The sequence below is a fragment of the Mixophyes fleayi genome, chromosome 3 (genome assembly GCF_038048845.1).
Source record: "Mixophyes fleayi isolate aMixFle1 chromosome 3, aMixFle1.hap1, whole genome shotgun sequence".
Classification (NCBI taxonomy): domain Eukaryota; kingdom Metazoa; phylum Chordata; class Amphibia; order Anura; family Limnodynastidae; genus Mixophyes; species Mixophyes fleayi.
The window spans coordinates 88718140-88737855 of NC_134404.1; the positions used below are offsets into that span (position 1 = coordinate 88718140).

General features: G+C 38.6%; 1 protein-coding gene across 2 annotated transcripts in view; it reads left to right on the plus strand.

Annotated features, from left to right (window-relative positions):
- Positions 1 to 204: 204 nt before the first annotated feature.
- XRN1 (5'-3' exoribonuclease 1) overlaps positions 205 to 19716 on the plus strand; it is an 80175-nt gene continuing 60663 nt past the window's right edge. The window contains exons 1-6 of one of the 2 annotated variants that reach the window (XM_075201939.1): positions 205 to 376; positions 7382 to 7614; positions 15635 to 15732; positions 18305 to 18414; positions 18540 to 18650; positions 19293 to 19378. In XM_075201939.1, coding sequence (XP_075058040.1) covers positions 302 to 376; positions 7382 to 7614; positions 15635 to 15732; positions 18305 to 18414; positions 18540 to 18650; positions 19293 to 19378 — 713 coding nt within the window. In that variant the 5' untranslated portion in view covers positions 205 to 301. The remainder of the gene's footprint in view (positions 377 to 7381; positions 7615 to 15634; positions 15733 to 18304; positions 18415 to 18539; positions 18651 to 19292; positions 19379 to 19716) is intronic. The other variant, XM_075201938.1, reaches the window with a different exon arrangement.

Here is a 19716-nt window from a genome sequence, read left to right on the forward strand (position 1 = left end):
TTGGCATGTATTAGTAATGATAAAACAGCACATGACAGGGTTTGGGGAGTCTTGCTAATTTTGTTGACTTAATCGCATTTTAAAATCAGCAGCCTGCGCATCTCTGCGGTAGCCGGTAGGGTGTAGAAAGATGGCGGCTGTACACGTGACGCCTTATTCTCCGCCCCGCCCCTCGCGGCATGACGTGGCGGCATTATGACGAAGGGTGATTATGACGTAGGGACTCGCGCCGGACGTGACGGTTGTGTGTTCGGCTGCTGTATGTCTTGGATGTGGCAGTTCGGTCCCGTCTAGTAGCATAATGGGTGTCCCCAAGTTTTACCGCTGGATCTCGGAGCGGTACCCCTGCCTCAGCGAGGTGGTCAAAGAGCATCAGGTAAATGGTCCAGAGTGACAGCTCTTATCTCTTATGTTATCTGCCCCCACCCCACCTCCTGTCTTGTGCTGCCCCCCCACCACCTCCTGTCTTGTGCTGCCCCCCCACCACCTCCGGTCTTGTGCTGCCCCCCCACCACCTCCGGTCTTGTGCTGCCCCCCACCCCCTCCTGTCTTGTGCTGCCCCCAGCTTTCCTCTTCTAACCATATAGACTATAGCAGTTTATTCTAGTGGCTATAATATGTCATCGTTATTGTACAACAGGAACATAGCAGTTGCCAACCGTGCTGCAATATTTTGACAGACTACTGTGACATTGCATTACAATAATAACTATGTATGTTACACAGCTTATTTCAATACTTTAACATTAGCTGTTGACAAAGTATCAGTTTTCTATGGTTTTACTCATTAAATTGGCACTAGCTCTGATCTATACAGATCCCTTCAAAGTGGACACATTCAGTGCATGCTTGCACTTTACATGGATGGACAGATGTTAATGTTACAGAGCTACATTTCCCATTCTGCTCAGCCAGCCCCTGCACAGAAGTAGTGATATTAGCAGGACATACTGATTATTATGGATAAGAAATAAAACATATTAATTAACTTTTATTTATTTTTGTGCCAGAATAAAATAATACATTTGCTCCACTAGTCTTTATAGGACCTAGACAATACTCAATAAAATATAGACAGGGCTGGAAAGTCTGCAATAATAACATTGATTTTATTATTAGGTTGACATTTCTAATGTAGACCTCATTATTAGGTTGACATTTCTAATGTAGACCGCATTATTAGGTTGACCGTTCTAATGTAGACCGCATTATTAGGTTGACAGTTCTAATGTAGACCGCATTATTAGGTTGACAGTTCTAATGTAGACCGCATTATTAGGTTGACAGTTCTAATGTAGACCGCATTATTAGGTTGACGGTTCTAATGTAGACCGCATTATTAGGTTGACGGTTCTAATGTAGACCGCATTATTAGGTTGACGGTTCTAATGTAGACCGCATTATTAGGTTGACGGTTCTAATGTAGACCGCATTATTAGGTTGACGGTTCTAATGTAGACCGCATTATTAGGTTGACGGTTCTAATGTAGACCGCATTATTAGGTTGACAGTTCTAATGTAGACCGCATTATTAGGTTGACAGTTCTAATGTAGACCGCGTCATCAGGTCATCGATAGTTCTAATGTAGACCGTGTCATCAGGTCATCGACAGTTCTAATGTAGACCCCGTTCTCAGGTCACGGACAGTTCTAATGTAGACCCCGTTCTCAGGTCACGGACAGTTCTAATGTAGACCCCGTTCTCAGGTCACGGACAGTTCTAATGTAGACCCCGTTCTCAGGTCACGGACAGTTCTAATGTAGACCCCGTTCTCGGGTCATGGACAGTTCTAATGTAGACCCCGTTCTCGGGTCACGGACAGTTCTAATGTAGACCCCGTTCTCGGGTCACGGACAGTTCTAATGTAGACCCCGTTCTCGGGTCACGGACAGTTCTAATGTAGACCCCGTTCTCAGGTCACGGACAGTTCTAATGTAGACCCCGTTCTCAGGTCACGGACAGTTCTAATGTAGACCCCGTTCTCAGGTCACGGACAGTTCTAATGTAGACCCCGTTCTCAGGTCACGGACAGTTCTAATGTAGACCCCGTTCTCAGGTCACGGACAGTTCTAATGTAGACCCCGTTCTCAGGTCACGGACAGTTCTAATGTAGACCCCGTTCTCAGGTCACGGACAGTTCTAATGTAGACCCCGTTCTCAGGTCATGGACAGTTCTAATGTAGATAGTTTAAATTCTGTTCTTTAAGATGTAATAATCATGAAAAGTTGAAATACTTATTCTGCTAATTATTAACCTGTAATGTAACAGTCCGTGTTATTTTACAAATAATTAGAAAACCCCCACCTACCTCTTTTCCTAATATGGTTATCCTGCAACGTTGTACAATCACATTGACCTGCTCCTCTCTGTCATTACATTATTTTGATATTAGTGGTACTATATAAATAATTGATTATGATATTAGAGAATTCACATTGCAAGTCAATTATGTAGAGATTTTCCTTGAAAATATTTTTTTGTCTACAATGTTTATTTTAATGCTTCCACAACAACTAAGTAAAAATTTAAATTACTTTAATTGACTTTCAAATGAACACTTTGTTCACTTCAAAATATGACAGAATAAACGTTAAGATTACATAGTTAAAGCAATTAAATGATCATGTTAAATCTAAAAAAAAAAAATTTCCTTGAGGAAAATAGACATTTTAGTAGCAGTTCTCTTCAGATGTGATCATTTCCTACTTTTTTAATATGGAGTGATGATTCAGTTAGATAAAAATACCTTTTAAAATATTGGCATTACATGTGTTTTTGTTTTGTGTTTTTTTTAAAAAAAATAAAATATTTTATTAATTTTTACAAGCGAAAAAATATAATGCCTACTAAACAATACTTGTTATTAATAGAAGGCAATGTGTTTTATAAAAGTGACATTATCTTTTCACATGAACTAAACCACGTCTACTTTTTACTCATTAACATCAAGAGGCAGAAGTAGTAGAAATAATATAACTTCATAGGCCACTTGTGTAGGTACACCTGCTCGATAATGCAAATATCTAATCAGCCAGTCACAAAAATCAAAAGTTGTGTGCAAAATCTCTTCTGGATATCGCATATCCCTGAAGGATTTAGTAGATTGCTAGCTTGTGTCTGATAGTTAGCCTCTGTATTCCCATAAACTGACCATTTGATATATTGTTGTTCCACGGACCATAATGATTACTACTAAAACCCCAATGCAGTCAACTTTTTTGGTGTCAATATACCTCATCTTCTGTGATGACAATATTCAGGAAGTCAATCTTTGTGGGTTGAAGGTTCTCATGAAATTCAATTAATGTGAGTTAGAGTTAAGATAATTTAAAAATAAAAGTGTTTTTTAAATGCGTATACCCATCCCAATGAAAAATAATCCATGTACCAGCCATATAGTACTAGGTTCATTTCAAATTGCTCTTCCCACATGTACTCAAAACTGGTCCTATATAGATCGGCAAATCAAGGAGGCAACACAGTGCCCATGGCAGTACTGGCCATCTATAAATAAAAAAATAAAGTTGTCTATCAATCACTTCCACTCTTATCTGTGAGGTATGCTGCTGTAAAGTGACTGACTCTACGTCTCATGTCAAATACTGTATTACATCCGATCAACATTATTGGTCAAATTTAAGATTTTTGGTCCTTAATGTAGAACTTTAGACACAATACGGGTTTGTAAATAATCAACATGACATATTTGTGATTGAGGACCGTACACTGGGAATAATAGGTTGATCCGCTGGAGTGATAAGTGATTTGTGTAATTTTGGTGAATTGTAATATGTGGGTATATTCGGGTGGTACATAAAGAAAATTCCTTTCCTCTCTGAATATTGCCTCCTCAGCCAGAGCCTGATCTAATAATGCTCTTATTTATTTTTAAAGTCAGTTGGATTTGAAGATAACTTGAGATAAAATGAATCATTATTCAGCTGTCTATAGATTTGAATATAATCTTCCACATTTTGAATCCCTATTGCACCACCTTTATCTCTGGGTTTGATTGTTAGCCCTGAAACCAATTCCTTAATCTCTTTCGTTTGAAGAATAGACACGTTGCTCTTTAACCTTTCTCTCCTTTGACACATGTTCTTAACATCTTCCAACGTGGCCTGGTAATAATCCTTCTAGAATTGTATTCTTATTTTGTTGTTCCTTATAATACAATTTAATTTGCTATTTGAGAGTGCAGCAGCTGTGAGATATATCCTTATCTTTGACACATGCCCAGAATATCTTGCACAGTATATACACCTATTCTACTCACTGATGTATTATAATGTTATAGAATAACTACCCTAAATAAGGCCATATTTCAGTTTCTAGTTCTCATTCATCCTTATGGGAAACACTAGGGTAAAGAGGGCGATGACAGGAGCTTGGACACTGTAAATATACAAGCTCTAGCTCCTCCCCCTCTATAGCTACATGACTACATTGGACTTCAATCTTTCAGTGGCAGACTCTGAACTTTTAGTATGTTTTATTTTATTTCTGACTATGCTATTTTAGCTTGGAATAAGAATTCCGCAGGTGAGGATGCCTGAAGGGGCTGTGAATGTTTAGGCACATTCTGCTGCCTACACCACGCTCCCAGAAAGGAATAACAGATAGTGACCGGGATCCTTGTGCCAGCCAGCTTCATCAGGCACCAGACTGTGGTCTGTCTTCTTGGGGCTGCTGTTTGACACCCAAAAACAGAGGATATTCCTGTCAGAGGACAAATTCTTCTTTTTACAGTGACTGGTGAAGTCCCTTGGCTCACTGACTGGTGTCTGTTCACTCCTTGCGTAAGGCGTTTGGCAGTCCCTAAGCAGAGCGTTGCAAGGTTGATTACTTCCATAATTCTTACATTGGGGCAGGACATCCTGTTCCTGAAAATGTGAGAACTGCTATTTTGGTGGGTACCTCCTGGGTGGTGCAGTATGCGACCTCATCTGAACACCTGTGCTTGGCAGCTACCTGGTCTTCGGTGCACACTTTTACAAAGTTCTAAAGATTCAATACTTTTGCTTCTAAAGATGCCAGTTTTGAACATAAGGTGTTGTGCACTGAATTTCTCAGCGTACCCTCCCTTATGGACAGCACTGGAACAATCAGTGTTTCAATGACCCCTTTAAGATGAATGAGAAAATTGGATTTTTGTTCTTGCGTTAAATTATGCTCTCTGTTTGAATAAGTACTAAAATCCCATTTGTTTTGTTTTTCATTGTTACAATAACAACAATTAAGTGTTTTTATTTGGGGCTTTATTTTTTTTCTAAATTCTTTATTTTGGTTGGTCATATAAGCAAATACAGGGAATGACACTGTGTTATTGTTGTACAGATGTATAGAAACAGAGTCAGAACAGTCGAATCAACATGTCGTACATAGAGGCTTATAATGAAAGGCAACCATTTTTACAATTTTATATGCAGTATCAAAATATATATAACTGTAGTGAGAGTGTGAAATATGGGAATGGGGTGGGCAGAAGGGAGTCGGAGGGGAAGGGGGGAGACCACAGAGCAGGGATATGAAAAAGCTCAGGAGGTGGAGAGTGTGTAGATGACTCGGGACGGTAAGGGAGCAAAACGTGTGAGGGATCCGATTTTACCACGCATGGGTCCTCATCACAGGGCTAAATGTTAGGGGGGCGCGAGCTTTCTACAAACTGCCATGGAGCCCAAACCTGGTTAAAAACATGGCCTCTATCATGGAGGTAATATGTAATCTGTTCCATGGCTGCTACATGCCAGATTTGTTTTTTAAGGGCTGACAGAGAAGGAGGGGAAGTTTTTTTTCCAGTTTAGCGCAATAGGGGATTTAGCCGCTGTCAGTATGTGTGAAGCTAGTTTTTTGGAAAATTTGTCGAGCTCTGGAGGAGGATAACATAGTAGAAACACCCAGGGGTCCTTTGCAACGGGAGCCTCAAATAGAGAGTTTAGAATGCCACATACCGCATCCCAGAAGGAGGCGATAGTTGGGCAGGTCCACCATATATGGAGCATAGTTCCCCTGTGGCCACAGCCTCTTCAACAATAAGGTGAAGAGGAGGGAAACATGCTGTGAAGTCGAGTAGGAGTATAATACCAACGATAATAGATTTTATAAGAGGTTTCTTTAAGTTTGGTGGATATGGAGCTTTTGGCTATCCCCAGTCTCATGTCATCCCATGCTTCGTCCGGAGGGGGACCTAGATCCCTTTCCCAATCAGCCTCATGTGCCCTAGGAGTAGGAAGGACAGCGGCGATAAATATACCATAAAGTTGGGATATCATGCCTCTGTCCCTAGGGTGATTTGTACAGAGATCTTCAAAGGGGGTTAGGTCTCGTAAAGCATAAGTAGGTGGAAGGGACCGCAGAAAATGGCTAATTTGGAAAAACTCAAACGGACTAAGTATGCGGGATGGGGAGTGACGTTGAAGTTCCACCAGTGGGAGCCAGTGGTTTACTTTGGTAAAGTCTATCGGAAATTTAAGGCCAGCTTTAGTCCAAAGGCGAGCTCTCGCGGCTGAGAGTCCAGGAGGGAATACTGGATTGTTATTTGGGGCTTTTTGACATTTCATGGTTTGATATTTAGGGCAGTGATTGCTCAGGTGATTTCTTTTTTGTTATTTCTCCACCAACTGGGATTTCCTTTCTAAAATTCTGACAGACCTAGGTCTTTGCATAAGAAATTGTGTGTAAATTTATCTCGGTGCCTCTATATTCCTAACTAATTTTGTGGTTTATTTGTATGCATACTGGCACAGTGAAATGATTTAACTTTAAAGATTCTTAATGTTTTCATATTTCAGAAGCCTAGGTAGAACTAGGTGCGTGTTTCCATGTCACCAACTTGTGCTCTTCCCAATCGCTCTGCTGACATTGACTTTATTCTTATAAGGGTAATCAAAACACTACACTAAGCACTGTTCATTGAAATATCTCCAGGTACCACTTCTGGTGCTGGCATCAGTGAATACTTGGGGGATCCTCTAATGTGATTATTTAACATGTTTGAACCTCTAGTGGCTAGATCTTGGGAATAAAACTACTACTACTACATAACTACTACTACATAATAAAAACTACTACATAATAAAGAACTGCATAAAAATATTGTTCTTTATTTATATTTAATATTCATGTAACATGTTTATTTTTTCCCTTTTTATATTTTGGTCTTTTCCTTAGTTTGACCATCAGCATTATATAATTGTGGAACACGCTGAATGGATAAAGGGAGATAATAGCAAAGATAGCATATTTCATGCTTTAGGCTGGCATACTCGTTTATAGAAGCCACTAAGTTCTATATGTAATCAGCTATTTTTTTTTTTTTCTTCTAAATTCTAATAAAATACTGAATGTTACAAACTTTTGTTTTTATTTCCCTCTTCTAGATCCCAGAGTTTGACAATCTGTACTTGGACATGAATGGCATAATCCACCAGTGCTCTCACCCAAATGACGACGATGTGCACTTTCGAATTTCAGAAGATAAGATTTTTGCCGATATATTTCATTATTTGGAGGTGCTTTTCCGCATCATAAAGCCAGGAAAAGTTTTTTTCATGGCAGTGGATGGTGTTGCTCCCAGAGCGAAAATGAACCAACAGCGTGGGAGACGTTTTAGGTGATTACTCTTCATCAAAAATATATATAGATGAAATTTAATTAAAGAAGTATGTTGAATGTAACCCTGTAAACTTTGATTTAAACCTATGTATTTGTTTATCTATGTTCTTCTAGAAGTGTTTATTTGTTTGAAGTGTATATTTGATTTTATTTATAATTGCTTACCTCCATAATAAAATAAGACTCAAGACTGCTGCATCCATATACAGCTCTGAATATCCTTTCTCTTGCTTTCAAATTAGAGGGGCACAGGCCTTTACTAATTTCAGGAGATTGCTATATATTTATCACTGATGGAATGGAAGTCCCTACCATTAAACCAAAGCCACACTTACAATTGTTCTGTTTATTTTGAAAGCTAGTGTATCTTCTTGCTTGAAAATTTCCTTATGCTTCACTTTTGTCTTTTTGTTTTTTTGTGTTTGTAATAATCAGTCTATGCAAGTTCCATATATTTGTGCAACAATATCTAGCTTACCTGACCTGGGACCCCAGCATGCGTGACCCATTATCTTTGCACAGCTGCATCATCGTTGCTAGGCTCAGTGTCGTGTTTCATGGGTTTGACATCAATGCGCAATGACAAAAATAAATTCTCTTGACTAAAATAAATCCTACTTGTCTAAGATCAGGCATTCCAGTCTGCTTTACTGTAGGATATGTGTTTTGTTCTTCTTTTTCAGGATGGAAAACATCAGCATAAGCTTAGTTTTCTGTTTTTAGGTTCTTTATAAGCTAAGATTTTGGCTGTATATATTCTGTAGGTGCCATATCCTGTATTTTATTTTGAATTGGTGCTACTACACTGACTTATTTCCAGTCTCCTCTGTTACAAATAGTAACTTGTAACCCACAGCTCTTGGACATTAGCTGAAAGGATGCAAATATAAGCCTAAAAGACCAAATGTCAGTTATGTTTGCTGGGACATCACTGATAATGTCTCAGTTTTGCTTCAGGTGTTTTAGGCAATTGAAATGCTTAGTACAGACTTAAGTATTAAGTCATTAACACCCTTCTAAACAAATATTTTAAAGATATCTGATCACAGCAAGAGCATGTAATAGATTACTTATTAAAGTCTGTTAGTAAGCAAAAACATACAGATTACAACTGCTGTACCAGACTCTGATCCCTATACTTGACTCCATGATTTGCCTGAGAGTGGGTGTAATATTTGATCCCCACACTGCAAGCCTGTTCAGGGGAGTCTTATTGTGGAGTGGTCCGGAGGTTTTTGCAAACTGATGTGGTTGATGGGACCCTCTCCAAGTGCTATGATAGTATACTGCAGACCTACAAGCAGAAGTTTCAAGGGCAGCTTCATCACCAAAAGGAATTCAACACAAACTGCTGCATCTGGTTGGCGAAGTGTAATCACACACCTGGGTGCTTCAAGCTACTGTTCTGCCCTGTCCCTGGCAGCTATCAGAGATGACTGGAGCCCAGGCTGGAGAGAAAATGTTATGGCTCTGACAGTTCATCCTCAGGTGACCAACCTTCCCAGACAGCCACAGCCCCTGCTCTCCTAATCTGAGTCCTGGTGCTTGGCTTACCTGACCAATGGAGATGAGTCTGATACTGCTCCCACTGTAATCAGCGCAATGGAATGGGGTGTGGAAAAAAGCGTGTTAACACTTGTAGGGGAAAAAGGTCACCACCAATTAAGTGGAGGCACCTGCAGCTGGTGTAAGTGGGAACCTTGCAGGGAGAAGGACTGCGAGACTTTGGGCCTCAATCAGGATGGTGAACCCCCACCTTGTTGAGCCTGTAGCTGTATTCTAGGGCCACAATTCCAAGTTACAGTAGCATTTGGACTCCATAGAGAAGTGCTCTTGGCAAGGGTATGTCTTGACTAAGGAGCTAACAAGTAGACCTGAGACCTGAGTCAAGCTGCCAGACTACAACCTCCAGGAGGAGCTATGACAACATCACATAGCCCAGAGGAGAGAAGACCCAAGCTGTCAGACGGCAGGCCTCAAGTGGAGTTACCACAGCATCAACCAGCTCTGATGAAAAGACTTGAGCTGCCACACCATAAGAACTAGCCAGGAAGCACTTTGCCTCTGGAGAGACAATGTTCCTTAGCAACGCAGAAGGTGTTATTTTCAACCAGCCTGATCCTTTGGAGTTGCCCAGTGATGCCTCTGTGTCTAGTAGGAAGCCAGCTCCAGCAGAGAGTAGTGATGCCCACCATTAACTCCCTATGACTGACCCTAGTCGATCAACCTGCAGAGGTTTCTGACCTAACAGAAAGGAAAGTTCATGGAAGCTCATAAGGAGTTAGTCTATCCAGAGATAGAAGTGGGGAGTGTGACCTGAGGAAAGGGCTAATGTACAGGAGACCCAGGAAGGTAAAATTTGATAGGCCTATAAGGTAACCATGTCCACCTGTGGTCACACTGAAGCACCTGATACAGAACTTTTTTTGGCCTGTATGGACTTCAAAACCTGCTGTAAATCTTGTGATGTGTGTCAGTAGCTTGGTAGCTTTCATGCTTGTGCTACCCTAAGCTCCTTGCCAATAGTTGGGGAACCTTTTCACTTACTGATCAAGTGATAAACTGGTCTGATCTTGGCAAAGTGCAGAGTAAGTCAACTCCACAATCCCTAAGCCCCCCCCCGGCTACAACCTGATTGACAGATTGTAAAAGTAGTTAAATAGAACTCCACAAGACTTGTTATGATGAGAGTGTATAATGTAGTTTTTGAGGTCGGGCAGAAGGTGCTTCTGTTGATGTCCATATGTTAAAACAAGTGCTAGGCTGCCTATGTTGGACCATACGCCGTCTTTAAATGCCTGAGTGGCATCAACTATGTGGTGTCATTTTATAGCAATGGAAGACGGCAGTGCACATTACCATCTAAACATGAAGTGAAAAGGGGAAACCCCAGGCATTGAATTCACTGAACAGCAGCCATAACAGAAATCAAAGTACCTCCTACTTGTAAGAAACCATGAATGGATCTGATATTGATGCTAATCAAAAAGATGTATACAGAAAAAACGTCAATACAGAAAAGAACAATATCTAATATATGTGTATATAGAGAAAATAAAACCATATAATAACACATAACTTATAGCAGCACCAAAAATCAATGTCGAAACAAAAATTGTTGTCTGTATCCACAGATATGTGTAAACTGTATACCTAGGGTTCCAAATGATGAATATTTGTCTACAACTGAAAAATAAATGGGGGAAAAAAGCATATAGTTAAGTTCTGTGGTGGAGGGAGTATAAATGATAAGAAAAATTGCTCTCATATGAAATGATGCATGAGCCTTGTCCCACTCAACAGTGTGGAAACTTCTGTCCAGGTATTAGTATCTGCTATGGGTCATCCAATAGGTTTTTTCCATGTAGTTATCCAGCATGAAAATGTGTAATAAGTGAGAAATATAACTGTGAAATACTGTGAGGTTTTGAATAGGTTAATGAATTACCATGAAATAATGTCAATGCACACACCACTTTTTATAAAAAATGAAACAAAAAAAACCGGCAATCTCTAATTTGAACACTCTAATACCACTTTCACATCGCCGCCCCTGCAATATTCTCGTTTTTCAAGCCGGGTTTTTGCCGAGTCACAGAGCATCCCCGCTGCAGCATCCCATTCATGCTGCACCTTGGACCTGGGAATTTCCCTAGTCGAATACGTTCATACTGAACCTGGGTCTGCCCTGAAAATAAAGTATCAGTCATCACAAGAGGAGTTTTGATTGGCTGAAAATGGTGAGGCTGAAATCCAAGACCGTGAGGAGATCCCAGGACACATTATTAGGATGCAGCTTATCCCTTTGTGGCAATGGTTGATGAAGGGCTTCACACAGCAACATCAACTTTCTGCACAACAAATTTGATTCACCCATACCTTCAGCTCTGCTCGGATGGCGGTGGTAGAAAATGCCTTTGGACGATTGAAAGGATGTTGGTGGTGGTTATTGAAGCGCAATGACGTTGATACCAACTTTGTGCCCATTGTAGTTGCTGCTTGCTGTATTTTACACAATATTTGTGAAATACAGAAAGAGCAGTTTCTACCAGAGTGGAACGTACAGGACTCTGAACTATATGTGCTGTCTGTGGATTCTACAACTTATGAGGGAGAGCGTACAAATACCTCTGCAGAACTCATTCGTACCGCCAGTCTGTCATTAATAATCGAGTAGAGAGGACAAAGGGTTACATGAACAAAATATTTTTATTCAAAGTGTAAAAAATGCTTTTTAAAGGGTACACATTGCGTCATATTTACTAATATAAATACATTATAAATATTTATTTTTTTCCAAAAGGTCACAATACTATTGTAGTTTAGTTTGGACATGTGCTAATACAGTAGTGCAAAATTAAACTTAGACTCCGGGTTATGGGGAGCCATTTGTGGAAGATGATGGATGATTAGTGGCGTACCTGGGTTAGGGGGAAATATTTGTTGCACTCTGTTATAAGGGTAAGGGCCCTCAATGTGGTATGAAAGTTGTGCATATCCTTGAATTCTTGGCATAAAGCGATCTAGATAAACCACCATGCATTCACGGTTCTCCCTCAGAATCTGCTCCTGCATACCCATTATTTGCGTTATGAAAGAGTCCTGCAATTCGCGCTCATTGTCCATGAAGCATTGGAGACGTGCATCTTCTTTGGCCGGCAAAGTCCTATCCATTTTCTTGAGCTGTTCTACCATTACTGTGGTCATGGTTTTTGTTGCTTGTTCCATCTTATTTAGCTCTTTCTTACTTTTAGGAACATTGTAAACTGCAAATGGGAAACAGAAAGGAAATACATTAGGGGCACTGAGGATGAATGAATATTGCTGCAAAATTAAATAGCATTGTTGTAAGCTGATGTGATCTTGAGGCCTCCTCTCGCTTACACAGTAGCTTAATGCTGCAAGAAAACGTGTTCATGTTTTTAGGTTTAGATTTGGTGCTTTGCAGTTTTGGTTAGTTTTTAGTTTAATAATGTTAAACTTTCATATATTTCATTTACTTTAACATTATTAAACTCACTGTTTGAACTTAATGTTGGGTTCTCTGATGATGTTGAAGGTTGTGCCGCTGGCAAAGGTTGTAAGTCTGCCAATTCCTCAATGATGTCACCCTCAAGTGTCCCTAGTCTCCCAATCAACTTCTTTATGTGAGACCTGGGTTTAAAGACATGGGAATAACCCTCAAAGTCCTGGGTCATCAGACCCGGGATTTTGCACTGACCCCCTTTCACACGGAGTCTCGACCTGGGTCTTCGGAGCTCGCCCCTGCAAAAACCCGGAATTTTTAGGCAGTGTGAATGGGGTATAAGACACACAAATTGAAATGTTAAAAACGAAACATCTATCCCCAACTAGGGTGTTAGGACTCCTACCAGAAATGGGTAGTCAAGAGGCAAGAGATAAAGTGATATGTAGATGTGCACACTCATTAAAGCTAAAAATCTGTATACCTGGCACTGAACTCTATAGTATGTACCGGTATCCTACACGTTTACATACATTGTATATACAATGTCATATATTCAAATTACCAGTTAGAATAAAGATATACATTCCCATGATCATGTTTATCGCAGTGTAGACAGATTATTTGTAGAATGTACAGAGTCACTATTTTTTCAGCAGATGATTGAGAGATGCAGATCTCAGATCTGATGGAAATCATGTAGGTGTGTACGCATGAATTAGCATGCTCATCAGGTCTTTCAGTTGTTGGTAAAATCATTACAGAAATCATGTCTGAAGTAAGATTACAGTAGTGTGTACCCAGTTTAAGGTAGTATAGATGGGACTAACATTCTAGGGAACACAAGGCCATGTGACGATCACTGACAAGTTCGGAGGAAGTTTGTTAAATTCTTGACATAACCCCTATTTATATATGTGAATGTATGAAGTTGTAAAGTAGCATTAATAAGATTGGAAGAAACCTTTAATAGGCCGAGAAGGTATCTTTACCATGAAGAAAAAGAAATCTCAGGAGAGCCTCCTTCGTGTCAGAGGGAAGTGAATAATCAGATTTATTTGGATTATTCTGAAATAATAGTTTTGATGTGAGATGCAACCTATAATTGTCTGGTGACGTGAATGCTGCCGACATTCTTTTCAGGGATCCATTCTTAAGAAAAAACATTGCAGCAAGTTTAATGGGAAATAACCAACTTGCTCTCCTGTACTATATGTATTTTTACAATGCAAAGCAAGGGGAGACTGCACCATATATTTTTGTAAATGTTTTATATATGAAAAAATATTTTTTTGCCTTAATTTGTTTAAGTATTTTAGAAGGAATTGCCAGGTAAAACATTATTGTGGTAAATGTGTAAAAAACCATCTTTCTCATACAGTGTATTGGAAACAATACTTTCCAAAAAGTGGTATTTAAGTTCTCCTTTTTTGTTTTTGGTTCTCCTTTATCCACCAGAGACACACAGTAAAATTAAAATAAAAGTAGTCTAAGTTAAGAGCTATTAGTAACATATAAAATATAATGTGATAGGCAATAGACAGCTCTATTAGACAACCAATTGCTTCTTGCTCAAATAGAATCACACAGTTTAGTGGCCCTTTTAATCTCACACACTGGAGACAGAGTAGATAATATAAAAAACCTGTTTCTTTAATATACTTTGACTATTGTATGCGTTCATTGTATGTAGTCCATTATTTCTCCAGGTGCCTTTAAAAAACATTATTATTTTTATTTTAGTACTAGTCCCAACCATGTTCTAATGTCACTTCTATGAGTAATCCTTGATTGGTGCATAAAGCAGGTCCCAACCTCGAAAAGTGCAAAATATTCAAAGCGGAGAATGCAGACATAGCGGTCTTACTTGGGTGCGAATGTATCAAATAGGAAGTGATGTCATTAGATATGTGCTTTCATTGCTGCCTTGATAGACTGTATCCAAGTGTCCAAACTGTAGTTCCTGTTTAAGTAGTGAATTCATTTTTATCACAAGAGCCCAGCCAATCTTTATTTGGAGTATATTTGACTCTTAATGGCTGGTTTTTGCATTAGGAAGCAGATATTATTTCTTTTAGGAATGATAGGTATTTGGGAGATGCCTGGTTAGCATTAGTTAAACAATAACATGTACTCCCCCATCCCCATAGAATGAGGAGCATTAACAGTCTATATCATCAGTTTTTTGTTGTTGCTGAATTGTCTTGTAAGATTTTCTATTTTACTCATAACATTGCAGATTCAGCCTTGCATATTTTGAAAAAAAAAAAATTCAAACCTCTCTTTCTGCATATTGAACATCAACAAAAACATTTCTGCATTTCTTTTGTTACAAATCCCATACATAATGCATGTTCTGCCAGTACTTGGGGAATTAACAGAATGTGGATACTCCAATTAAGGAGTTTTTAGCTCACTGCTCTCCCTTCACAACTTGGCTGCGCTTTTTAAGATTCATATATTTTTATTTATTTTTTTCATTTCTTTTCCTTTATAATTTATTTTGTAAGTATAAACTTTATATAGGAAGTATATTTTTTGTGCGACTGTAAATTTTTTGTCTGGGCTTAATATGTGTCATGGACGTTGACAGTTGCACTCTAACATACCATGGCTATTTTGCAAGGTTCACACTGGCCGAACCAATAAATTTGTGAGTTTATTGGAAATAAAATGAGTTTTGTAACATTACTCTTAATAGTTTACAGTATATAATGCTTTCATTTAAAAAGTAAAGTACTATCTTTTTTGAAATGCATATGTAAATTATTGCTTTATTCAAAGATAAGTCAGCCTTCAGTACTCCAGTTGTTGCCAGATGAGCTCTCCCTTGATACTCAGGAAGCAACACAAGCAGGATTGCTGAAAGTTGCTATCTTTACCCTGGATACTGCTGCAGTGCTGGGATAGAATGGATTGTTTGTGTTTATTCTTTATTTTCTGCGCTCCATATTGGGGACATGTAACGTAACATAGGCGATGCTCACTAATGAAATAATTTATATGAAAAGTTAGTGTACACACATTCATGTGATTTCTTTTTGTAATTTAGATCTGCGAAAGAGGCAGAAGACAAAATAAAGAAGGCTATAGAAAAGGGTGAGGTCTTGCCAACAGAATCCAGGTTTGACTCCAATTGCATTACTCCTGGTAAGAGAATCCTTAGTACAGCTGTAGCATCAAAAATGGTCCAGTAACTAACATTGTGCTGTGGCTCCTTTACTGTTGCTGTAATCTCCTTTTTTATACCCTTAATTTCTATAAATGTTTACCAATTATATTTATTGGCGTAAATAGGGTTTCAGAGCCCCTGTCTTTATATGTTTTAATACCTCTCATTTATATTGTATATATTTTTATTCCTTACCAATATGGAAATCTTCTGGGTTTTTTTTCCCTTCTTCAATTTCATCTTGAATACTTCTTAAAACTTTTCAATACCTTTTTGAGGTATATATTATACGGGTGTAGAAACCCATAAAGTAGATGTTTGCATATGTGTGGAATCATTCATGGTTGGTGCAGGTACAGCTAAGTTGTGTTCTGATAACTTGACAGTGTTCTGTGGATTTAGTAAAGGGAAAGAAAAAGCACCTGGAGGCACAGTCTCTCGAATCAACAAGGTTTAGCTCTGTTACACACTCTTAATTAGTGGTCCCGTTTACATACACTGCGGCTGGGGGCTGACATTGCGCCTGTGAAGAGCCTCAAGCCAGCGGCTGGTATATGCTTGTGGTCACCGGCTGCCCAGGGCCGGGAACGAACACCGTATTGGTAGCTGTGGGATATTTGTGTAAGCAATCCTGGGTGGGGCTCTCAAGAACTGTATGTCTCTACCACTAGGCAGGTAAGGAGAAGTGTGGCTACAAGCTCAGGAGATGTAGACAGTAGGATTATTAAGTTGGAAAAGGCAGCATCAAAATAAGCGTGCAGGGGACATAAAGTATCACTGTAAATTACATTGGAAACCTTTTTTTACTAGAGCGATTGATCGCCTGCTAAAGCTGAATGCAGCCTGTGCAATGATAGCGGTTATCTTTTTAAAATACATTTTTGCATTCTTTACAATCATGTGAAATCCTCATTGATTAGTTGTAGTGATATAGGCCTATGTCGCTGCTAGAATTCACCATTATTTTCTAGCCCTAAATATTGTAATAAACTGTGCTATGTTAATCCCATTAAATATTGAAACATTCAAAGTATAAAACATTAAAAATATGTTGTTGTATGAAAACAACGTTACCTTGGTAATTGTCTGCGCTAAGTCTTGCTAGGTTCTGCCTCCCCTTCCTCCTTCTTCTTTGCTCTTCCCCTTACTAACATCCCCTCCTCCCCCCCCTCCCAAACTGCCTCCCCTCTATGTTCCTCTTCCACTATTTCCTCTCCCTTTCCCCCTCTCCAGTTTCCCCTCATGGTACTCCGGATATCTCATAACCATATCTCTTGACTCTCGTTTATCTGCATATTACTAATCCCGCGGACCATTAAGTTTGTGGTGGCTCCGAGTTCTATGCCTCACCTGTTTTGCAAACTCTTGTTGTTAATATTGTTATGAATTGTTTGAGCATAACAAATACTGTACCGTTTATACTTGACAAAAATCTGAATAAAAATATATATAAAAAAAAAATAAAAAATATATGTTGTTGTAGCCATATTGTTTTGAGTCACAATATGTTGTTGTTTCTCAACAAAAATGAGTACATATTATTGCTTTTATGTCTTGAAATGTGTTTGCATTTACAAAATCACTTTAATTGTTTACTAGTTATCAATTAGTGGCTCTAAATTGAGTAAAACTTTTTATAAACCTTAAGACGATGTAATAGCGAGTGCATTTCAAAGACAGATATTTTTCCTTAATACTACGTGTACCCTTATTTTCGCAACTTCTGCTTATCTGAGAGTATTTACCCATCCTGTACTATTTATCTGTTAGAAAGTGAACAAGTGACTGATCTTCATTATATTAGTCAATGTATGTGCACCTAATGTGCAGATTATTGTTTTATAAATCACGTGCTAGAAAAGGTTCCCTCTATTTTACTTTAAATTCTGCCAATGCTGCACACAGGTACTTCCCAGTAATGGGTTTGTTTATTGATGTAAGCACAGTAAAGGGCAACACTGTGCTTTCTGTGTTCTTTTCAGTGCTTGCATCAATAAACCTGTTTCTCATGGGAATGAATCGGTAACTGGTACTCATGTGCAGCCTTATGTAGTTTTGCATGTTTACTTTTGGATGTTCTATTTGGGGAAGAACTAGTGTTTGCAAGGACTATGCACAGAGTTTACTTGTTGCTGTGCTCTGTTCCTGACCTAACTATTGAATGACTTTCCATTCTACACATTGCTAGGTACAATACAGCTGTAGTAGTTGCATGAAACAAATCTGTAAATTGACATTAACTTCTTTTGCTGTTTATTAAAAGAACAGTATGTCTTACTTTTTCATTTGTATTGTGCATTTTGCTGAGAAAAAAAATCATCATTTTAATGTTAATGATGGAAAATGTACAGGTTTGGAGAATGCAATTGTCTTTGGAGACTGTGCTAGTGACAATAGTCGTATTTCATGCCCTCATATGAAAAGATACTGCAACAGTATTCAGGGAAATGTCTGCATTGATCATTTGGCTATAAATTAGGTATTCAGGAGGGTGTCCTCCTTAAAATATGTTATATAATTTAGAATTTATTTCTCTTTTTTTCACTTAAGGAACGGAATTCATGGTTCGCTTGCACGAGCATCTGAAGTATTTTGTAAATCTAAAGATGTCCACAGACAAGTCCTGGCATGGAGTGACTGTCTACTTATCTGGTCATGAGGTCAGTTGGTGCTTCCCGCACTCATGAAAAGTTCTCTTAAAGTACATTAAGAGCCTTTTTAAGACTCTGGACATCCTAGGACATTAAGGTACGATCCTAATGTCTTTCTTTTGATCTGTTTACAGACCCCAGGAGAAGGAGAACATAAAATAATGGAATTTATACGATCAGAGAAAACCAAACCACATCATGATCCAAATACAAGGCACTGCCTTTATGGATTAGATGCCGACTTGGTATGTGCTTGTTTGTTTTTATTTTGTGCCGTTTGTCATGGTAGATACATTACATAAAGCTAAATGTTACAATATGTTTCTCCAGTTACTTCACACCAACAAACCTAGAACATTCATTTAAAAAGGGAAAGTAGACCATGAACAAGTACATTAAGAAAATGAGGGAAAAAACTGAGTTTTAATATATTTAATGCCAATATGAAAAACAGGTTATTTTTTATGGTCTTTTTACCCCTTTGTGCTCTTTAGTGTGTGAAGTATGGAACAACTGGAGAGAGGGGGAGGGGTTTTAAATATGTAATTCTTCATTGATCCAGGGGAATTATGTGTACCTCACTGTCACCAGAACATGGAATTCAGTTTATGTCATGATTTCAGTGCTAAAGTTCTTCAATTTTGTGGTTGAGATGGTCTTAATGTGGTAGGTTCTTGAAAAAATCGACATGCAAAATTAAAATGGTTGGATTGTGTGGTTAACATTTTTAAAGTGTTCATTTCATTGATAACTGTTCACATCTACAGAAGCTCTTGTTGCAGCATCAGTCTGGATAAACAATCAATTATATTTTTGTAAAAACAAGCTAAAATGTAGATAATAAACAGTGTGCTGGACTGTAACTTTAATAACTGTTGTTTTTTTAGATAATGCTCGGTTTAACAAGCCATGAAATTCACTTCTCTCTTCTAAGAGAAGAGGTTCGCTTTGGTGGGAAGAAGAATCAAAAAAGGTAGACCATCATTGTAACCTACATTTCATTTTTGGCATATGATTTCCCTGACTTAAATCTCTTTATTGTGTTTAAATGTTTTGCTTTCTTTATAACCACACAAGTGTAAAACTGTGCTCATCAGTTGATAATTTATGTTAATGGCTCTTTGGACCTTTAGCCTGGGCTTTGAGGCTCTAGAGACATGGTTCTCCCTTTTAGCCCATTTGTTCCAGCCACCTGTGCTTTCTCACTTGGAATGTAACCTTACTTTCAATGTTGTAATTTCTGGGTTTAACATCAACCAAGAGTTGGTGGTGGCATCCTTTGTGCCCACATCCATCAATACCCTAAGAAGG